Raw genomic sequence first — 20657 nt, 5'->3', positions numbered from 1 at the left:
TAAATAAGTCATTAATATTGAAAAAATAATTCTTGGAGAGCAACTGACCTTTAGGCCTGAGTATTCAACCGACCTATGAATCTCAACTATATAGTTTAATCAGAATTATTCTCACGGGTCAGCAGGAGAACCCCTGGGATCTCTAGCTACCGTGGGAACGGGCGAATTTTTATCTGCGAACAACAAACTCTTTGTGCTTCACAGCTTCACCCAATTGCTTCGATTGAAGATGGAAAGTGCAGGACCATCAACCCACCATATCACCTCCGATGTCCCATCGGAAAGCCCAGGTCCATCGACCCACCATATCCCCTCCGATGTCCCATCTGAAAACCCAGGTCCATCGACCCACCATATCGCCCCCGATGTTACATCGGACTCGATGACTTCCAGAGACTAGTTCGCACATTTGCGCATATCTTCTCAAGGAAATTCTAATATCTAATTTTTGCTTCCCTTCTTCCAGTTATGCGGATTCATACGCGCATTTTGGTTTGTTGATCCATCTATTCGAGTTATTATTACTCTGACATATCTTGACAGGTATTCACGAGGAAATGCTCAAGGACACTGTCCGGACAGGATCCTATCGTTCTGCGATCATAAACAACGGTCACCTCTTCAAGGGTAAAACAGTTCTAGATGTTGGTTGCGGAACTGGTATCTTGAGTATGTTCGCTGCAAAAGCGGGTGCTTCACATGTAGTTGGTGTAAGTGCCACACCCCTATCTTGCTCGTATCATTTCCTGCATGCCTTTGAAGATCGACATGTCGAATATTATCGATCAAGCCCAAAAGATTATAGAAGCAAACGGCTTCAAAGACAGTATGTCTGACTGTATGCTGCTGATACCGTCTTTAGTAACAATGCATTAGCAATTACCCTTGTTAAGGGAAAACTTGAGGAAGCCGAGCTTCCTATCGATCAATTCGACATCATCATTTCAGAGTGGATGGGTTATTTCCTTCTCTACGAATCTATGTTAGACACTGTCTTGCTTGCAAGAGACAAATACCTCAAGCCAGATGGATTGATATTCCCCGACACCGCAAAATTACTTTTTGCTGCCATTGAAGATCAGGACTACAAAGAAGAGAAGATCAACTGTACGTATATCTGTGTTATATACGTGCCTGGCTGAGAACAGTATTTGTAGTCTGGGATAATGTGTATGGCTTCGACTACTCGTGTATCAAAGACATCGCGCTCCGCGAACCTTTGGTGGATACCGTTGAACTCAAAGCAGTCGTAACCGATCCATACGTTATCAAAGTTTGTTGCCACCAAGTCATTGATGATACTTGTCTAACTCCATGCAGGAAATCGACCTCTTGACGGCAACAAAGGAGGACCTGACTTTCACAGCACCTTTTAGCCTCGCTGCTACACGCGATGACTGTAAGTGTAATCGCGTTAGGTATAATTGCAGCATTCATGCGCGCTACTTTAGATGTTCATGCGTTCCTCGCTTGGTTCGACATCGTCTTCGATTGTACACATAAGAAAGTCAAGTTTTCAACTGGCCCTCATGCGCAATACACGCACTGGAAGTACGTTTGCAACCCAACTTTCTATTTTTCAGGTACTTATTTCTTCTAAACAGGCAAACAGTGTTCTACACCCCCTCGACAGTCACTATCAAAAGAGGGCAGGAAATCACTGGCAGAATTTCTTGCGCACCGAACAAGCGGAACAACCGCGATCTTGACATTGCCATTTCGTATGCAGTTGGTGACGAGGAAGAGGAAACAACAGTAGATTACAAAATGTGCGTGATTTTGCATTCTTGCCGCATCCCTTTTCTCCCCCAATCCGATTCGTGGTGATAATGACCGTACGCTGACCGATGATAGGTCTTGATCGACAAACATTTCACCAACGATGGCTTTCCACGCTTCACCGCGGTGTCATATACATTCCACATATACCATCCTTTACCTACAATTTGACGTCTGGATTGGACAACAACAGGTATTAGCTTGGATACACTGACATTGCAGCCCATCTGGCTTAGTTCTTGTGTTATACATCTGCATCAAACTTACTGTTGTTTGTTGCATCATTAGAGTACACCATCTCACCTGTCAGTTGACCATGCGCAAGTTACGCCAACCACCAAAACAATCGCCTCTCTTGATTTCACAGATTCCGCAACAGCGTCATTAAGGTTCAATTCGTTCCTCAACAAACGCGCGCATTTTGACGAACTCAAATGTGTGGCTAGTTCAATTCTGGCGTTGTCTTCGTCCACATCGCCCCCGCGCTCATGCGCAACACCCTTTAATTCACAACGTCTTGGGTGAGAGCTGGGATTGAGTAGATTGTGAATTTGTGATATACAGTTGATCTTCATGAGTCTTCGTGACCAGCCCGCCTACGTTCCTCAACTTTGTTGCAACGTATCGCGAATCCAACCCTCGAGTTCTCTGTTGAACGTTTCCGGTTCCTCCAAGTGAACCCAGTGTCCTCCTTGGAACTCTACCATCTTGAGACCTCCCGTCGCGTATTTCTTCATAAGTGGTACGCTGTAATCATACACACATACGTGATCTTTCTTTGCGACCGCGAAGAACGCGGGTTTCTTGATAAACTGATTTTCTTCTGGTATCTCTGTCACCGCAACAAAACGAGATCAGATAATGCAGTATCGAGCAATGTGCTACATATCGTGTCGCACCTTCCATGATACGAGAATTAACACCACCGAGCATGCACCGGTACCAGTTCAGGGCACTCGTTAACCCACCTTTCCTCAGTGACTCCAACAAGCGTGAGTGGTGCTATATTTTACGGACACAGTCAATTCTGACAAGCCTGACAGGAATAAGAGATACCTCGTCTATGAGATAACTGGCTCTCTTTGTCGTCTTTCCATTTTCGACGAAGGCCTGTATCTCCCCGGGTTGATTCATCAGAGTCAGCCAACTATCTGGGTCATCCGGATAAAGCACGGAAATCAATGATTCCAGCTTTGCGTCTCATCAATAACAAGAGGTCCAAACGTTGGTCAAGCACTCACATTCTTCTCGATGATTTGGGGAGCGCTTTCTTGTTCGAAAAACTTCCAGTACCCCAACAGTGGCCGGCCGAATTCTTTAATATTCATCTCCAAGATAACATCAATGGGAGGGAAGGGACCATATGTTTGGTATGTGACGGCAACCCACGCGAAACCCAAGAAACGGTCAGAGTGTTTCATTGACAGGAGGGAGATTATGGGTGCGCCCCTGATGACGGTTCTGAATATAGCTAGTGCGCGTTCAGTTATATCTCACCAGTCATGCCCAACGGCTATGGCCTTTTGGACTTTCTCAGCATCAAGAATGTCAAGCAAGTCTTGCACGATCGCGGTGTGCAGAAAGAAGGACACATCGGTAGGTTTAGACGTGCCGCCGTATCCGAGCATGTCAGGCGCTACTACTCCGAATCCCCTCTCAGAAAAGTAGTTGATCTGATGATACCAATCGTATGAGATCGAGGGAAAGCCATGGATAAAGAGTAGAGTGGGCTTGTCGTCCACAGCTGGTATGGACAGATAGTGGTATGTCAATCCTCTGGAGGTGACGATATCTTCGTACTTGGAGACAAGGCTCTCGTTCATGGTAGTATCAACACAAGCTGTAGGAATGGGCTGTGTTTCGTGGATTTTGTTTTAAACATACATAAGCAACTAAGCCATTTGAGAGGTTTTGTTCTAAAAGGAGAAATCAGCAGTGCGCTCAAGCCGGAGCGCTCAGGATCATGACTCATGTAGTGGAGAAGCTGGGCGGTATGCATTAATCAGCCTGACTCGTGTAAAAACTGTTTCAGATGATGCATAGACTCTATGTTGGACATTGTCTCGTCATACCATGGCGGATTGAGAAAACGAAGTCGTCTCTGCCACGTGAAGTAGTCAGGTACAAAAGGAAGGCCGCAAAAGGAAGATGGTCAGTGGAGTAGGCCTAACTGGCGTGTTCTGCCCTTGTCAGTAGCTAGCATTGAAGTGTACCTTCTCTTCTTCCGTCTGTTCGTCAGCGACGCTCTAGAGTGTATCTCTCCTTTCGGTAGGGAGTATATGTGGCGGGTATGTGCAGATCTGCACAAATTTACGGTGGTGGTTTCTGTTATGTATAAGTATGACAACGCACCAAATGTGGGACTAAAGACGGCCTGTGCTATTAATGAATCGAAGGAGGCACGGGCCGGCTTTTTCAAATGTGAGGATGTGGCGTCGCGTCGAACTGCGTTGGAAAAAATGTGTCATTCGCGTCAGTACTGACAGTCGAAGAGGAAGGGATGGTGCAATGAAGTTCCCATCGCGAGTGCCAGGGAGGGGGTATGAACGACACCGACTACCCGACTACACACCGCGTATCTTTCGGGTTTTACAAACCATGATAGGGAAAAGCTACGCGTAACGCACCTCGGGCCTCAGGGTAAATCTTTGGATGACACTCGCCCTTCCATTGAATGTTTAGACTTGTGTAGCAAACTGAAAGAGAATCTTCCCGAACAAGATAGCTTCATGAGGTTACTAAGCAACGTTTACAACAAAGCATTGAATGCAATCATCATGGAAGACAAATAAGGAGTTGAATTTCATACGTTGGACTGCGCAGAATGGCAAGCGTGGAGCCTCACATGACATGCAATCGGATGCAATAGATCAGATAATATGGTGAGTCGGGCACAAGTGACGCCAGCGAAGACGGGGAAAATCCTTTGGACACTTGGTATTGACTGCCAAGGCATCCGCGCTCAACGACCAGTACTTTCTCGTGGGAAAGAAAGGGTTTGCTAGCTGACCGCTAGTTGGTGAAGGATGGCGATGTGCGCTCACAGACGATCAGGACGAATTGACAGCTTCAAGTCAAACGTCAGTACTAATAAGGCTGCAAGCTGAAGGATTCGATAAGCCGAGCTACTTTTCGTTGAACTTCAAAGTGACTTCTGTCTTAAAAATATGGAGTCTTCTGAGTTCTCTGCGACTTGAGGCCTTCATGTATTATGTAGCCGCTAGTGGATTCTCTCCAGGTCAACCCTGCGATGACGGGTCATTGGTGAGACAACAACTGATAACAATGATCCGGTGCAGAAGGTCTGAGAGAAGCTGTGGTAGGCTGTGGTCGCCAGTCACTCGAGTACGGCAGAGAACGCCAACGGAAACAAAAAAGACTCCGAACTCCGACCATTTACAAGGTTACCCAATTTGGAACTGCTTATTGTGCTTCGTCCACTTCGTGCGAGTCCCCTTGAAGAACAATGAGGATGCGGAGGACTCGCCGTGCTGGGACAATGATAATTTGGCTCTCAAAAGGATAAAGAATGGATTACCCCAGCGCTTCTCTCTCTCAGGGCTCTCTTTCTTGCTAATTATTCTATCTTTCTACTGACGACCGCCACTAGTTGGTGACTAGGTTTTTATTCGACGTCGCAGGTCGACCATCATCATCCCAGATGTCCTTCTCTTTTCGCACTCAAAGAGGAATATCGCCTCCGCCAGTCTATGCCCCTCATTCTACAATACAGACTTCGAGTACGACCCTCAGACCATACCTTCAACTCCCACACATCCTTTCCTTAGCCTGGCTAGCATATCCAATTCTTTCGCTCATCTTCGTGATCTTTAGGCTCCAGCTATCATCCCAAGCTGCTCAAGCTGCTGTGGCTAATGCAAAGGGTGACCTCTTGACCGCATGTCAAGCAGCAGAGCAAGCTGCTACAGCTGCGGCTAGTGCTCCGCGGTATATGGCGATTGCCTCAAATCAATTAATCACCGATACTATCAATGGCTCCATGAACGACGCGCGCGCAGCTCTGATTCTCTCATTGACTGTCATGGAAGCAATTATCAACTTCCTTATTGACATTTACCGCTCTACGTTTTTGTGTTTCCTCGAACTGATTGTTGGAGGTGGGCTTGCGCTTCTCATTGCTGCTGTTCAAGAGGTATGAAAAGCTTGCCTTCTGGTGAATTTTGTTAATAGTAGCTCAGATCACTTCTTTCTTGCAAAGCACCCTGACCAGCATTGTGTCAGGTTTGCAGAACGATGCCACTTCGCTCAACTCTGCCATTACAACCATAGTCAACGAGCTCAACAAGGTCAATCCTTTCGGAAACATCAATGCGCCACAATTCAACGTCTCGAGCCTGAACTCTCTGTCCAGTATCACTATCCCAACGGATTTCGAGAATGCGTTGATTCAGCTCAACAATTCACTGCCGACTGTGTCGTCGATCAAGAACTCCATTGAATCTCTGTAAGTATAACACCAAAATGACCATCTGCGTCTACTAACTCCCATTAGTGTCGATACACCTTTCGAGGCGGTGAAGTCTGATATCAACAGCACGTTCCAAGGCCTTGTCTTCGATGTAACGACGCTTCCTGTCCCTGCTCAGAATTCGGTTTCATTTTGCAACGATTTGGACACTTCCTCAGTTGATGATCTTGGAAATGACCTCCTCATGATTACGAAGATTGGCACCATTATATTGATTCTTCTTCTCTTCGCCTTGCTAGCAGGGCACTGTGCCCTCGAGTGGTACAAGTGGCACTGCTTGCAGATTCACCTCCGCCGCACTCGTGCGGCATGGGTTTCTGACCCCACTACGATGTACACCGGCTCCGCTAGCGCCCCTTCTGTCACGCTTACCGACCACAATCTCCTTGTGCTCCAGACGGATGCGCAACATCCACTGCTTACTCGCATAGCCAACACCCTCTCAGCTAAACTACGCATGTCCCCGTCACAGCACACTCACCTGCGATGGTTTCTGCACTACATTTTCCATGCGCCTGCTCTTGCCTGCTTCTTGATCGGTTTCTTTGGTCTACTGTCTGTTCAAGTGCAGCTTCTCGCCGTCGGCCCTTTGGAAGCAAAGTACACTGCACAAGCGGCTGCGAGTGTGCAGGATCTCTCCAGCACGATCTTTGCGCAGGTGAACAGTTCAATGTACAACCAGTCCTCATCGTACGCTGGCACCATCAATGCACGTATTGAGACTGCTCAGTCCTCCGTCAACGACGGTCTGTTCGGCTGGGTTAATGGCACTACCACAACACTCAATACGACGCTGAACAACTTCTACACCGATGTTCAGAATATCGTCGCGAGCGTGTTCAATGGCACCGTCCTGGAGAACACTGCGCAAGACTTCGTCCGGTGCATCATCGGGTCGAAGGTCGATGCACTCGAGGAGGCACTCACGTTCCTGAACGAGAACTTGAATGTCGATCTTCCGACTGTCAACGAGACCGTCTTGGTACTTTCATCGTCCGATGTTAATGAGATCACTCAGCCAATTGCAACCGCCGCGATTGGTGGCGGGCAGAGTGACTCAGGCGGCCTCGTCGGAGATCTTGTGGCGACGTACGTTGACTCCCTCAAGCAGGAACGAATCATGTTTGCCCTGTTCCTGATTCTCTGGGGCGTCGTTGTACTCATGGGTCTCGCTGTTGTTTTCTGGCATTCCTACGCGAGAAATTGGGTTGAAGCCTACAAGAAGCGCAAATGGCGCAAGGAGCAGCGCGACGATATCGATGATATCATAGCAGCCTTTCCCAACGCACCGCCCATCGTTCATATCAGCAAGGATGCGGAGAAGGGCGAGAAGACGCCTGATTTGGGTCTTCGTTCGTTTACGCCTCTTTCTGAGCCGCGTTCAGCATTCAGCCTTAATCCGTTCAGCCGGTCTGCCAATCATCCGCTGAAATCGCTTGAGCCACGGTTTGAGAAAAGCTGGGATAGCTTTTTCCGTCAGGGAGCTGAGCCGAAAGTTGAGCAGACGCAGCAGCCGTCGATATTTTCTCGCACCATCAGCAGGCTGGGAAAGAGGAAGCAAGATGATGACAGTGGGGACAGAGAGGAGGTGGAAGATGAACAACCCAAATCGCACTGGTTCAAGCCCGTGACAAACCTCTTTGCGAAGAAGGCTGCTCCCTCTGAAGAATTTGTCGTCAGCAGGCCGATAGGCCGGCCTCCTAGACCTCAATTGACAATTTCGACCGCGCATTCTTCCTCGTTCATGCCGGATGACCTACCACACATTGAGCGATCTCCGACTCGAGAAGAGCCTCCCTCTGCTTGGTCTATCTCACCGACTCCACCCTCTCGGCCATGGACGAAGAACGCCGTTGTTGCCACCAAGAACCCAGCGCTTCCTTCTATATCCTTCTCCTCACCACCGCTCCATCCAGAGCAGCGTAGGAAAGCCAGCGTGCCTACTGACGTCGAGCCGTTCGACGAATATGGCTTCACTCCTCCGCAGGCCAAGGAACCAAGCCCGCTCGCCATGCCGCTCCATCACGCCTTCGAGCGGGCGCCCCTACAGCATGCAACTGTCCCATTGACGCTCTACCCGTCACAAGTGCAAGCTGCGCTCCTCGCTGCGAAGAACAAGCCAGCAATGGCCCCTCCCCAGCCGGGGCTTGTGCCGTCCTCCCTCCCAGAATCCGTCACGCCCGTATCACGGCTTCTCACGACAGCTCATGCGCGGAAGTCCAGCAACACCATAAACCCGTTTGCAACTCCGTTTGACGACGACGCCTACGCAGTATCTCCGACGCAGATGAAAAGGACAACGAATCCCTTTGCTGGCTTTGCATTGTAACTCTGCCACAGCTTATCATGCGGACTCGGCCGGAGATGACGCTTTGTTCTATATGTTGTACGCTACGCATCATGGATACTGTTAATACCTATCATTGTGCATTAATGTTGTGCTCTTCCTCTCTTTTCATATATTCTTAACTAGTTGTAGCATTTCCCGATATCGAGCACACTTCATTTCACATATATGTAGCTCTATTCTACTGACTCTGCATTGTTATCCGCTGGAACTCGGACTACACTAAATCAAATGATATTCAATGATATTGAGAGCAGTGAGGGTGAATTGCTGAGATTGAGCTGATTGCGGTCTTCGAACGCACTACGGTCTGATTAACAAAATGTTCCAAGAAACTAGCTTACGTCGTATTACAGCAGTGGTATGTTTGCAAAGGGACGAGAGGCAGGGAGAAGAGGTGGCCCCTCAGCATTATCATCACTATATCGTTATTACAGTTACTATAGCACGTACGCGAAATTCTTTCACGCTATCGTCCTCAAAGTTCGTACTGCGATAGATTGAATTCCATCCCAACGACGTCCACAGTTCAGAAAACAACATGATATATGGTGGCGGTCTATGAATAACAGTCAAGTTATGCTATGTCCTGGGTGAGGTGTTCAGACACAATTGTATTGACACGTGGATCGATGTCTCCAAGGATTTTGAGGGTCTCATGCTGTTTATTTGATATCAGCCTGCACCATGGTAGTCAAAAATGAGCAGGTACGTACCCACAAACGATTCGAAACCTCCCTTCCTTCCGCGCTGAGAGTATAATCGCTCTCTTCGGCGACTTCGCAGCACGACAGGTAGTGGCCATGTCGTTCCCTCTCGCCTGGCTCAATTGCCGCATGGACAAGTGTCCGACTGCCCATCTCAGTCGTGCGTCCCAGTAGCCCTTTGTAAATGCTCACGGCAAACTTGAAGATAGGATTCGAATCGACTTCTCGCGAAAGACGGGAGTGACATAAACCGGGATTGACCGCAGAAACAGCGACCAAGGTTGGTGTGGGAAGTCGAGAGGACAGCTCACGGATGAACATCACTTCGAGGACTGCGCATAATGCTGTGGTGAGCATAATAATACGTGTACACCATTACTCACGCTTGGATAGGGGGTAGCGATTCATCATTACGCTGCTGCATGTTATTATTCCTGCAGAAAAAGACGTTAATGAAACTTGCCTAGAGGTACAATACGCCTCATCATTGATTGTTTCAATGATACTAGACCATTTGTCTGCTCCTTTTAGTCTGTTGGCTATATAATGAACCTCGCTAGACACGATAACCAGTCTCGAGGCACGTTCAGGAGTCCCCGTCTTGATGAGGTGAGGCAGCATCAATATGCTCAACAGAGCGGTCGACAGGTAATTCACTTGAAATCTATGAAAATTCCCGAGGTAAGACAACGGTAATAATAGTAAAGTACTCACGTAGTTTCGTAGCCATCCGGAGTTTTCGCGTACTGCATTGTCGATATGCCAGCGTTGGCGATAAGAGCATTGGCTGTGTATCCCTTCGCTTCAAAATTGTCCATGAAAGAACGCACTGAATCGAATGAGCTTAGCTCAAGAGGCCAGGATTCGATACCAGTCATGCCAGACCGAGTCTCCACGTCTATACAGGTTATAACGTTTCCTGATAACCTCCAGTGGGTTCATGCATACCTGCTTTTGTTAGTTCACACTTGACTTCGTCCCTGCTGGTGATCAACAGGCTCTTAGGTTTCAGCTGGGCTAAATGCACAGCAGCTTCGTTTCCAAGCCCGACATTAGTACCGACCACGACCAGCGACTGGTCGCTGACGTCTGCAGTGGAGATTGGGAGCTCTGTCCATTGCTCGTGAAGAAACCCAAACACGGTGAGCTTGCCCATTATGTCCTAGCTGTGCAACTTCAAGCTGGGGGGTATAGTGGGTGCTTGGTGGAAGTTGGTATTAGTACCTGTTGAATCGTCCATCGCTCTTAGCACATACATTATCACGTGCACTTACATATATAATACGCTTCCTCATACCTCAGTTGTACACTGAGGTATGTTCTTTGGTCTCTTGTCGTCTCGCCGTCTCTTACTATGTTCTCTTTAGCGTGTTCTGTGTGTTGTTATTGTCTCCCAACACTGAGCGTGTTCTGTGTACAGTACTTACCTGTTGGTCCATAAGGTCAATTATTAATAGTGCTGCTCAGTTGTTCTCGGAAGCGACAACTATTCGGACCTTTCTTAATTCAAACCCTCAGTCACGTCATTCGGACCCCAGACTCCGTTCAACTGTCTTCAACATCTTCGCTTCAGCTTAATATATTTCGAAACGTAGCCGTCACCAAGCAGTATATATAACGGTCTCAACATATCGATATCCCCACTTCCCGGCATACTTCTCTCCCCCCATTTTAACTTCAACTTTGTCAGTTCGATCTTCTCCTCGTCCTTCTTGCATTTTTAGTGTATTAGTTCTCTTTTATTAACACTTTGTAACACACGCAGACTTGTTAATATATAAAGAGCATTCAACTCTCCAAGCAGATTGAGATGTGACCCTGCAATGCACTTGCTGTAAACATCCGTCCGACGACAGCCTGCTTCCGCATGACTCCAGCAACTCAATACCTTCATACTGGGTGATATGTCTGCCCTCTACGAGTGAGTGCAGTATCTCCTGCTTTGTCATAAACAGACTCGCTAGTTCCTCAGCGACAATACTAGTTGAACTACTGACGACGTGCACATCAGCAGATGCGCGGCGGACTCTTGTTGTCGCACTAGCGGCGCCGGCACATGCACAGCTATGGTAGCATTTGTACTAACAGAGTTCAAATACTGACAGGGAACACTATTACCTGTGACTCGACGATGACGAATAGAAGCATTACAGACGGCACCGCCTCGCTGGGGATGCACCACTGCTGAACTCGGAGTGCTGCAATAACCTTCGAAGTACGTGAAAGGCTCAGTAACCAGCGCCCAGAATAACCATACCATCCTGCACACTTGTTAATGCCCTTCGGCCAGATATTAGAGGAGTACCGGAGCCGTATCTGCGGCCGCAGCATACTATACATAATCATATCACTGCACTCGTGACTAGCGAGTTTGACGACTCACTCGTTCCACTCCACTTCGCCGATGTTCCCGTCTCACAGTTCAGTACTCTCGATGGTGCACCGTGTGGATGATGATAACCTAGGCGGTACCCAAAACTTAGTCTACTCAACCTACAACGAGACACTCTGACCCATTTTACGGCCATGAGTAGGTTTTGCGGAAAGCTCTCCCATTTTGTCGTATATGTGCATAGAACCTCCATTCTTCCGTAACTTTCGCTGCTCTCGTCCTGTCCCAAGACTCGAGGCGCGCTTTATTTTACGATAGCCGGACACGCATCCTTGAAGTTGTATAAGATTATCTATCATATGACTGGATTCATTGATGTGCTACATACTGAGATACAAATAACACATCATCCTAACGAAATTTAACTGCTACGTCAGCGGCAGGAAGCGCCATGTCAAGTAACGAAGCAGAGACGCTAACGAAGAAAAGACGGTAGCGGGGGCCCCGTGGGGGAGGGCGGGAGCCGGCGCGCGGGCAGTAGGGTTTGAAGTCGTTCGAAGTTGGTTCGAAGGAAGCGAGAAAGGTCCGAATGATTTGAACAGGGTACCATGCAGGTGATTTAAGTTTCTCCTTGGGTATGTGGACTCAGACGGAGATGACGCAGACGCTTTATTCTATATTTCGTACGCTACGTACCACAGATACTGTTAATATCCATCACTGTGCATTAATGCCGTGCTCTTCCTCTCTTTCCATATATTCTTGACTGTAGCATTTCCGAATCTACTTCCCGATGTCGAGGAGTAAACTTCATTTCACACATATGTAGCTCTATTCTACTGACTCTGCATTGTTATCCGCTGGAACTTGGACTACACTAAATCAAATGACATTCGATGATATTGAGAGAAGTGGTGAATTGTCGAGATTGAGCTGATCATGACCTTCGAACGCAGGTCAGTGAAAGTCTTGACCTGATTAATATCATGTTCCAAGAGACTAGCTTACCATATGAAGGGATAGCAGTCGTATTACAGCAGCGGTGTATTTGCAAAGGGAGGAGAGGCAGGAAGAAGAGGGGGTCCCTCCGAGGCCATTAATATTATCGCTATATTGTTATCAGAGTTCGAAGTTCTTTCACGCTATCGTCCTCAAAGTTCATGCCGAAAGGTAGAAGCTTTTTCACCATCTTTGACGACAATAGCGACGACGACGACGATCTGCCAAACATGAACAAGATGTTTCAAGCGCTTGCTGTAAACGTTCGATAGGTTAAAATCTATTCCACTGACGTCTACAGATCAGATCACAGCACGATATAGAGTGGCGGTCTATGAATAACAGTCAATTTATGCAATGTCCTGGGTGAGGTGTTCGGACACAATTGTATTAACTCTTGGATCGATGTCTCCAAGGATTTTGAGGGTCTCATGCTGTTCAGTCGATATCAGCCTGCACCATGGTAGTCAAAAATGAGCAGATACGTACCCACAAACGATTCGAAACCTCCCTTCCTTCCGCGCTGAGAGTATAATCGCTCTCTTCGGTGACTTTGCAGCTCGACAGGTAGTGACCATGCCGTTCCCTCTCACCTGGCTCGATTGCCGCATGGACAAGTGTCCGACTGCCCATCTCAGTCGTGCGTGCCAGTAGCCTTTTCAAAATGCTCATGGAAAACTTGAGGAAAGGATTCGAATCGACTTCTCGCGTAAGACGAGAGTGACAAAAACCGGGATTGACCGCCGAAACAGCGACCAGGGTTGGAGTGGGAAGTCGAGAAGACAGCTCACGGATGAACATCACTTCGAGGACTGCGCATAACGGTGTGGATGAGCATAATAATGCATGCACTCTATCAACTCACGCTTGGATAAGTGGTAGCGATTCTTCATTATGCTGCTGTGTGTTATTATTGCTGCAGGAAAAGACGCGATGAAACTTGCCTAGAGGTACAATATGCCTCATCATTGATTATTTCGATGATACTAGACCATTTGTCTGCTCCTTTTAGTCTGTCGGCCATATAGTGAACCACGCTAGACACAATAACTAGTCTAGAGGCATGTTCAGGAGTCCCCGTCTTGATGAGGTGAGGCAGCATCAATATGCTTAACAGAGCGGTCGACAGATAATTCACTTGAAATCTATGGAAATTCTCGAGGCAAAATACTGGCGATAATAACAAAGCGCTCACGTAGTTTCGTAACCATCCGATGTTTTCGCGTACTTCATCGTCGATAGGCCACCGTTGGCGATAAGAACATTGACTGTGTATCCCTTCGCTTCAAAATTGTCCACGAAAGAACGCACTGAATCGAATGAGCTTAGCTCAAGAGGCCAGGATTCGATACCAGTCATGCCAGACCGAGTCTCCACGTCTATACAAGTCATAAATCCCCCTGATAACCTCCAGAGGGTTCATGCATACCTGTTTTTGATAGTTCGCACTTGACCTCGTTTCTGCTGGTGATCAACAGGTTCTTAGGTTTCAGCTGAGCTAAATGCACAGCAGCTTCGTTTCCAAGCCCGACATTAGTACCGACCACGACCAGCGACTGGTCGCTGACGTCTGCAGTGGAGACCGGGAGCTCTGTCCATTGCTCGCGAAGAAAACCCGAACACGGTGAGCTTGCCCATTATTATGTCCTGGCTGGGCAACTTCAGACTGGGGGGCGAGCGTCAGAAGCCTATTCAGAGTAAAATAGATTGTCACACAGCGGGGGTTTCGACATTTTACCACATCTTACCACTAGTGAAATCACATTCGAAATGCAATCTAGAGCGCTCCAGAGCGTTCCAGGCTAGGTCTAGAATGCTCTAGCCAGGTCTAGGTCTGCTTTTGATTGAAATTGTGCAGGAGGTGAAATGTCCAAACCTCCGATGTGTCACCAATCAGATCTGACTCGGATCAGACAGGATCAGACACACCGTGACCGTCGGGCACGGTGTACACTTACATGATGTATGAGTGGTGATTGAGATGTTGAATAGTAAGAGAAAACTATTATGATTAACTGCACAGTGAAAGGAGGACAACATCAGGAAAAACCTCCTGGGGGAAAAACCAGTAATTCACGATAATATTCAATAATGTCCGAGAATTAGATCTAATTAACGGCCTTAGGAGAATTAGGAAGATTATGTAGTTTAGAAGGACTTTCTTACCCCCTTGTCTGTGATGCATAATTATCAAGATTTAGCTGATACTAGACACAATCGTTGTGAATTGCAGAAAGGATATATCAAACTTTGGTTCGCAGATCACACGCGCCGGACAGTGTTACAAGAACAAGACTAATATTGGATTAAAAGATGCGTATAAGAGTAATCAAACAAACTGCTGAAGATCGGGGTATGCGAAATTTAGGAGTGATCAACGAATCTGCAACATATACGGGTATAGATCAGCACTACAGGACCTAATCGTCGGCCATGCCATCCAGGTCGAGTAGCGCCAGTGCATCTCGATGCTCACTGGCAAGATGATCATTGCCCTTCCGTTTCAAGGTCCTTCGAGTAGCATCAGTATCCGCGTCAAAACGGCACCATGCATACCAGCGAAAACTCACTGTACAGCTTCGAAAATGTCAGCCATCCATCAGGAAAAAACAAAGTGACTACATAGTACTATATAGTGAGGGTAGCGCGAGTAGCCCCGTTGTCAAGTGCCCTCTATGTAGTCACCATAGAGTCCCGTAGTAACTACCAGTAGCTACGAGGTACTACTGTAGTTTGTCGGAGTGCTATTAAACACAGCTATAAATTACTACCAGCAGCTATATAGCACACCAAAGCACCTCGTAGTAACAATTAAATTCAAGCACCTGAAACAAAAACTAGCATAATACAAATGTCTTACTCACTGCGTCCCTATTCATTATCCCCACCCTCGCTACTAGGATACTCATACTCCTCGACCTCATCCTCGACTGCCGCATCCTTCCCCTCACGCTGGTACTCTCGAATAGTGTCTTCAAACGCTGCGTCGTCGATGTGGGCCTGGGATGTAGCCGACAATGGAATGAGTGATGCGACACCTGCGTGGAAGCTGAGAAGCGCGAGCATTAGAAGAGTCAGTGAGATAAAAGTCCAACATACCGCGCTGTATCATGCAGATTGATACGAATTTTTGAGAGGAGTTTGTAAGGCGCAGTGCGCTCATCAAAGCGTTGCAGTGAGCTGAAATGGTGGTTGTAGACGGTCCCATAACCAGCAGATGTGAACTTGATGTCCTCTTTGATGCCTTGTGACCACTCATCAACACAACATTCTATCTATAAGATATTGTCAGCGTCATCAAGTTGAAAGTAGGGGTTTGAAAAACAGCTCACAGCCGTAAGCACGAGCGCAATAGTTTTGATAGGGATGGGGTCGAAGTATTTGTGGTAGATGACACCCTCGTCACTTCGGTTCAAGAACCACATGCTGTTGATACCCTGTTGAAGCAACTTGGTCTTGTAGATGCCTGACTTCGATGACGGGTCCTTTTGCTCAATGTCAGCACTAAGTTATGTAGACCGTCGAATACTCACCTTGAAAACAAAGATCGAGCCAATTTTCAATCTCTCTGCGAGATCTTGGTTTGACCTTATCACCTCCATAGAATTACTTGAGCGGAAGCCGTGAAATGAAGCCGTGAGCGGATGCATCTTCGTCTTGAGTTCGCCTCGCATGTGTGAAGTGCGTTTCAACAGCTTTGAAGTTTGAACGAATAAGACCAGGAATGCACTAAAAATACTGTGCTCACCATGTTCACCGCCGAAGGGGTCAGTTTGACGTCAACACCTTTGAGTTGACATGCCTCGCGCCAGGCCTCTTTCGCCAGTTTTGTCTCAGCTGCAACGGAATCCGGAAAAGGTGCCTGTGTGACGATGAGACACCGATAAATGGAGCAAGCAGTTATGAGAATCTCTTTCGAGATTTCATCAAAGTCGCTGGCTTTCACGCGTCGACGCGAACCATCAGCGTTTTTCTTGACCTTTGGCACCATGGTATCTTCATACGACATGTCATCGAATGATCGCTTGGTCCCTCGAGCTGCAGGCAACTGTTCGTCGTTGTCATTGTCAGCATCGTCGGCAGCGTCATCGTCATTGTTGTCTGTTGACTCGTCAACATTATGTGGTGCTGTTTGATGGAGGGTTAGTAGTGTAATTATATAAAGTAAAAACATACCTTTTGGTCCTTTGGTTGTAGGTATGGATGAGTTGCGCAACCTTGGAGGGATTTTCCCTGTACTGAATGTCAGGCTATTAGTGTTGGACAACCTTGTATTGACACTGTGGTCAGAGAACTGAAAAAAATAAATGTCAGCGGCTGATTTAAGATGAGGAAAGAAACAAAAGCTCGTACCATTGTGTCTTCTTGCCTGTCCATGTCGCTAAGGAGCTCTGACGGCTCTTTCTCGAAGACGTCAGGATGCCCTTGGTAGGCAGCCTTTAAGGCCTTCTTCTTCTGTTTTGCCGTCCGGGTTTCCTTGATTTCTTGGCGATGGACAACATGTTGGGATTCACTGACTGTAGAACGAGATGGTGAGTGAGCGGAACATAATGTGCTGGTACTTACGACGGTAGTTCTCTTTTTCAGTTGGTCGCCGCTCTCGACCACTTGCAGTGCGCACCTGCTGTTTTGCGGCAGGTGGTGAGGGGGCGCGCTTTTGTTTCGCGGCAGGTGGTGAGGGGGCGCGCTTTGGCTTGGAGGTAGGCTTACGAGGTGCCATGGTTGTCTAGTCAAAGTACACAGCAGGTCAGCACAATTTATACCACTGCGAAACAGACAAATAACTCACAATTGAACCTTAATAGTTCATTGATTGTTGATTTGAAGAATGAAGGGCTGAAAGCTGTGTCAAACGAGAGGGACGATAAAAAGGTATGATCATACCGTCACAATTTATTTTCACTGTTATGAATACCCCCGACTCGTCAAAAAAACGGTATGGAGCTTGCTTCAAAACTCACTGTGCTCTGACGAATCTTGCAGCCCGATGTCACAAATTGCTGGTCGCAAAGAGGCTGGCTGTGAAGACACGAAGATTGACGTCAAAAGGTTAGTTGCCGTTCCACGTTACACTCAAAGACTCACCGGCTTGCAGACCCAAGCTCGAAAGGCCTGATGCAAAGCCCATGTTCCTGCGCCCTCCGTTTCGTCAAACACCTGGCCCTGTCACAGCTTCCCAGAATTACATACGAAACCTAATTCTGGAGCGTTGGGAGGCAGAAGTGAAGGCCTGCGAGCAAGCAAAAAAACTGCAACTGTTAGAAATAGCACCAGGCCCAGCTATTAGTATCTTACAAGCGAGCATACAAAGGCTCGTCGTTGAGCGCTGGGATGCGGAGGTGAAACGGTGTGAGGAAGCCAAACGGGCGCAGCTTTTAGAGGTACTTCTGGCCGCCCATGGTATTTCCAAACTAACGTAGCACATCAAATTAGCTAGTATCAGAGACGAGAATTAATATACTAGAATTGGTCATTGGCTCTCTCGATCTTGTTCTCTCGCTAGACGAGGAAGATTGTAATGGAGGTTGTGTGTTGGGAACTAGGCAAGATGTAAGTATCATTCAAACCGATCAGAATAAGAGCACGTACCTATCTTACTGTAGATGGAATGACCAGGATCTCTGCCTATCTTACTGTAGATGGAATGGCAGGATCTTTGCCTATCTTACTGTAGACGGAATGGCGGGCAGGATCTTTGCCTATCTTACTGTAGATGGAATTGTGTTGGGAACTAGGCAAGATGTAAGTATCATTCAAACCGGTCAGAATAAGAGCACGTACCTATCTTACTGTAGACGGAATGGCAGGATCTTTGCCTATCTTACTGTAGACGGAATGGCAGGGTAAGCAGAATGGCAGGCAGGATCTTTGCCTATCTTACTGTAGACGGAATGACCAGGGTAAGCACACCTCATGGATCATCCTCAAAAAAAAAAACCCCGTACCTGGTTGCGACTTGGCGCATGGATTGAGTCTAAACGAGGCCGTAACTTTGGCATACCGATCGAGTCTAAACGAGGCCGTAATCTGTAGGTTTGTGAGGGTGCGTCTGGTGGCAGAACCGGGATAAGTCCCTCTTGCACTTTGTGAGGGCACGTCTGGTTGCAAGATCAGGATAAGCACACCCCTCCCAATCAACAAAACCAGCCAAGACTTGCCGTACTTTCCAACTCATTAAGGGTTGTGTGGTGTGGTGTGGTGTGGTGCTCAGATCTAGTTGTGGCGCGGCGCCCGGTAACTGCGCCCAGTTTAAGTCTAGACCAGGCCATTGAAAAAAAAAAAGGGCATACTACAATGAGACAAGTCACCTAAGACCAGGGCGAAACACTCACCAACTCACATACTATGTCGCACTGCTGTACATTTTGTGGCAAGGAGTTCCCTATGAGGGGGGGCATCAAGAGACACATAGCTAACTGGCCTAAATGCAGAATGGCATGGGAGTTAATGATTGAAGAAAAAGACTTGGAAGACAACGCACCTTCTATGGAGAACGACGATGCTGGCAACTCATTTTCCCCACTTCGCCGCTCACGGTCCAACTCTTTTGAGGCTGATGAACTTAATCCGCCGGCACCAAAAAGTCGGCGTGTGACGGTCGAGGATGTCGCTGACGAAGGTGAGGTAGTGGATGAAGGTGAGGTAGTGGGAGGTGGTGGGCGCTATTTCAAGCAATGTTCTGATGGTGGATGGGCACTGCGGGAAGGGGAAACTGAATTTGAACGATACCGGAAGTACAAGGAAGGCATGGGTGAGGACGAGTGGGCTCCATTTTGTGACGAGTACGTACCCTTTCATGTTGATGGCCTCTGCCTGACTTTAGCTGCCAGGGAAGAGTGGGGTCTCGCTGAGTGGCTTGTAAAAAGCCTTGGGCAGACTCAAACCGATGAATTTCTAAAGTTACCGATTGTAAGTTTGGCATCAAGCACCGAAAAAATGTACTGACCAGCATGATAGACCCAAAACCGAATGCAAGCTTCATTCCACAACAACCGATCATTCCTCAAGAAGGTTGATGAACTCCCGCATGGAGCCGCCTGGAGCTGTAAGAAGATTAGCGTTCAGGGAAATAGAACAGACGAAAAAGGCGAACCGTTGCATGAAGATGTTGAACTGTGGATGCGCAATCCTGTAGAGTGCATCAAGGACTTGATCGGAAATCCTTTGTTCAAGGATCAAATGGTGTACACACCTGCTCGCGCATACACGGACTCTGCAGGACTCCACCGGGTGATAGACGACATGTGGACTGCAGATTGGTGGTGTGACATGCAAGTAAGCACCATATCAAAAAAAACATCGAAAATGACAAGCACTGACCTGTGTTGTCCAGAAAAAGGTGCCGGAAGGAGCGACCATCGCGCCAATTATTCTTGCAACAGACAAAACGAGTCTGTCGCAATTCCGAGGTGACAAAATGGCATATCCTGTGTACCTCTCTATAGGAAACATTGCTAAAGAAAAACGGCGGCAAACGTCAGCAAGAGCGACAGTCCTGATTGGTTACCTACCTTCAGGAAAGCTTGACTGCTTACACCTGATGAACGCTCCCTCGCCACATATTGCAGTAACATATCTCCGTATTATACGAGTGAACGGACGTGCATAATATCCCGTATGATACGGGCCAGCGGACCATGGGCCGAAGGTAGATATATCCTCGACTGTGACGGATGGGCCGGGAGTGTTATTATTCCCGATGGAGACGGGTTGGCCCAGGTGGGGAATATGTAAAGTAGATGGGTGGGCCGATGGACATGAATTTTCAATAGACGGATCGGCCGAGGTAGTTGGATATTATGTAGATGGGTGTACCAAGGTAGATATGTATCAAATAGCCGGGTATATCAAGGGTGCTTGTTATCACATAGACAGGTGGGCCCAGATATATATCATATTAGACGGGTGGGCCGACGAATTAATATTATTTTGTAGACGGGTGGGCCGACATATTGGTATTATTTTGTAGACGAGTGGGCCGAGGGAGCGGTGAAAGATTTATTA

At 47.5% G+C, this 20657-nt stretch overlaps 9 protein-coding genes across 9 annotated transcripts; 4 read left to right on the top strand and 5 right to left on the bottom strand.

The window, feature by feature from the left end:
* The first annotated feature begins 133 nt into the window (after nt 1-133).
* On the top strand, nt 134-1970 carry DFJ58DRAFT_492191 (protein arginine N-methyltransferase). The gene is made up of 10 exons (XM_041380659.1): nt 134-399; nt 467-492; nt 544-710; nt 763-826; nt 877-1107; nt 1158-1273; nt 1321-1399; nt 1452-1551; nt 1605-1769; nt 1855-1970. Exons 1-10 carry the CDS (start codon nt 230-232, stop codon nt 1859-1861), a joined length of 1125 nt encoding a protein of 374 aa, XP_041249085.1. The 5' UTR covers nt 134-229; the 3' UTR covers nt 1862-1970.
* On the bottom strand, nt 1971-3971 carry DFJ58DRAFT_892458 (Alpha/Beta hydrolase protein). Its single transcript, XM_041394779.1, has 5 exons — nt 3277-3971; nt 3021-3228; nt 2836-2970; nt 2665-2781; nt 1971-2609 (listed from the first exon to the last, which is right to left on the bottom strand). Exons 1-5 carry the CDS (start codon nt 3600-3602, stop codon nt 2385-2387), a joined length of 1011 nt encoding a protein of 336 aa, XP_041249084.1. The 5' UTR covers nt 3603-3971; the 3' UTR covers nt 1971-2384.
* A 1248-nt stretch (nt 3972-5219) lies between these two features.
* On the top strand, nt 5220-8862 carry DFJ58DRAFT_742004 (uncharacterized protein). Its single transcript, XM_041387172.1, has 3 exons — nt 5220-5932; nt 5979-6244; nt 6293-8862. Exons 1-3 carry the CDS (start codon nt 5441-5443, stop codon nt 8595-8597), a joined length of 3063 nt encoding a protein of 1020 aa, XP_041249083.1. The 5' UTR covers nt 5220-5440; the 3' UTR covers nt 8598-8862.
* Nucleotides 8863-9192: 330 nt separating this feature from the next.
* On the bottom strand, nt 9193-10478 carry DFJ58DRAFT_652580 (short-chain dehydrogenase; the record flags this gene model as incomplete). Its single annotated transcript, XM_041381696.1, has 5 exons — nt 9193-9276; nt 9332-9654; nt 9706-9986; nt 10037-10220; nt 10271-10478. The coding sequence occupies 5 exons, from the start codon at nt 10476-10478 to the stop codon at nt 9193-9195; spliced, it is 1080 nt and encodes a 359-aa protein (XP_041249082.1).
* A 1072-nt stretch (nt 10479-11550) lies between these two features.
* DFJ58DRAFT_837180 (uncharacterized protein) lies at nt 11551-12372 on the bottom strand (the record flags this gene model as incomplete). Its single annotated transcript, XM_041392352.1, has 4 exons — nt 11551-11654; nt 11706-11783; nt 11836-11985; nt 12351-12372. 4 exons carry the CDS (start codon nt 12370-12372, stop codon nt 11551-11553), a joined length of 354 nt encoding a protein of 117 aa, XP_041249081.1.
* A 624-nt stretch (nt 12373-12996) lies between these two features.
* On the bottom strand, nt 12997-14386 carry DFJ58DRAFT_903944 (short-chain dehydrogenase; the record flags this gene model as incomplete). The annotated part of the gene is made up of 6 exons (XM_041394889.1): nt 12997-13087; nt 13143-13465; nt 13584-13798; nt 13849-14032; nt 14083-14282; nt 14370-14386. The coding sequence occupies 6 exons, from the start codon at nt 14384-14386 to the stop codon at nt 13004-13006; spliced, it is 1023 nt and encodes a 340-aa protein (XP_041249080.1). The 3' UTR covers nt 12997-13003.
* Nucleotides 14387-15727: 1341 nt separating this feature from the next.
* On the bottom strand, nt 15728-16644 carry DFJ58DRAFT_652517 (uncharacterized protein; the record flags this gene model as incomplete). Its single annotated transcript, XM_041381692.1, has 4 exons — nt 15728-15928; nt 15986-16138; nt 16187-16348; nt 16402-16644. 4 exons carry the CDS (start codon nt 16642-16644, stop codon nt 15728-15730), a joined length of 759 nt encoding a protein of 252 aa, XP_041249079.1.
* A 916-nt stretch (nt 16645-17560) lies between these two features.
* DFJ58DRAFT_722632 (uncharacterized protein) lies at nt 17561-18073 on the top strand (the record flags this gene model as incomplete). The annotated part of the gene is made up of 3 exons (XM_041384910.1): nt 17561-17589; nt 17637-17702; nt 17749-18073. 3 exons carry the CDS (start codon nt 17561-17563, stop codon nt 18071-18073), a joined length of 420 nt encoding a protein of 139 aa, XP_041249078.1.
* A 1291-nt stretch (nt 18074-19364) lies between these two features.
* Nucleotides 19365-20187, top strand: DFJ58DRAFT_622008 (uncharacterized protein; the record flags this gene model as incomplete). Its single annotated transcript, XM_041381049.1, has 4 exons — nt 19365-19435; nt 19484-19562; nt 19611-19928; nt 19987-20187. Coding segments are annotated over 4 exons (669 nt in total), but the record flags the coding sequence as incomplete, so codon positions are not given.
* Between the last annotated feature and the right edge of the window lie 470 nt (nt 20188-20657).

This window comes from Suillus subalutaceus (assembly GCF_016647625.1).
Source record: "Suillus subalutaceus strain FC151 chromosome Unknown DFJ58scaffold_9, whole genome shotgun sequence".
NCBI lineage: Eukaryota > Fungi > Basidiomycota > Agaricomycetes > Boletales > Suillaceae > Suillus > Suillus subalutaceus.
The sequence above is the reverse complement of the archived record's forward strand: the minus strand, read 5'-3'. Positions and strand labels throughout refer to the sequence as shown.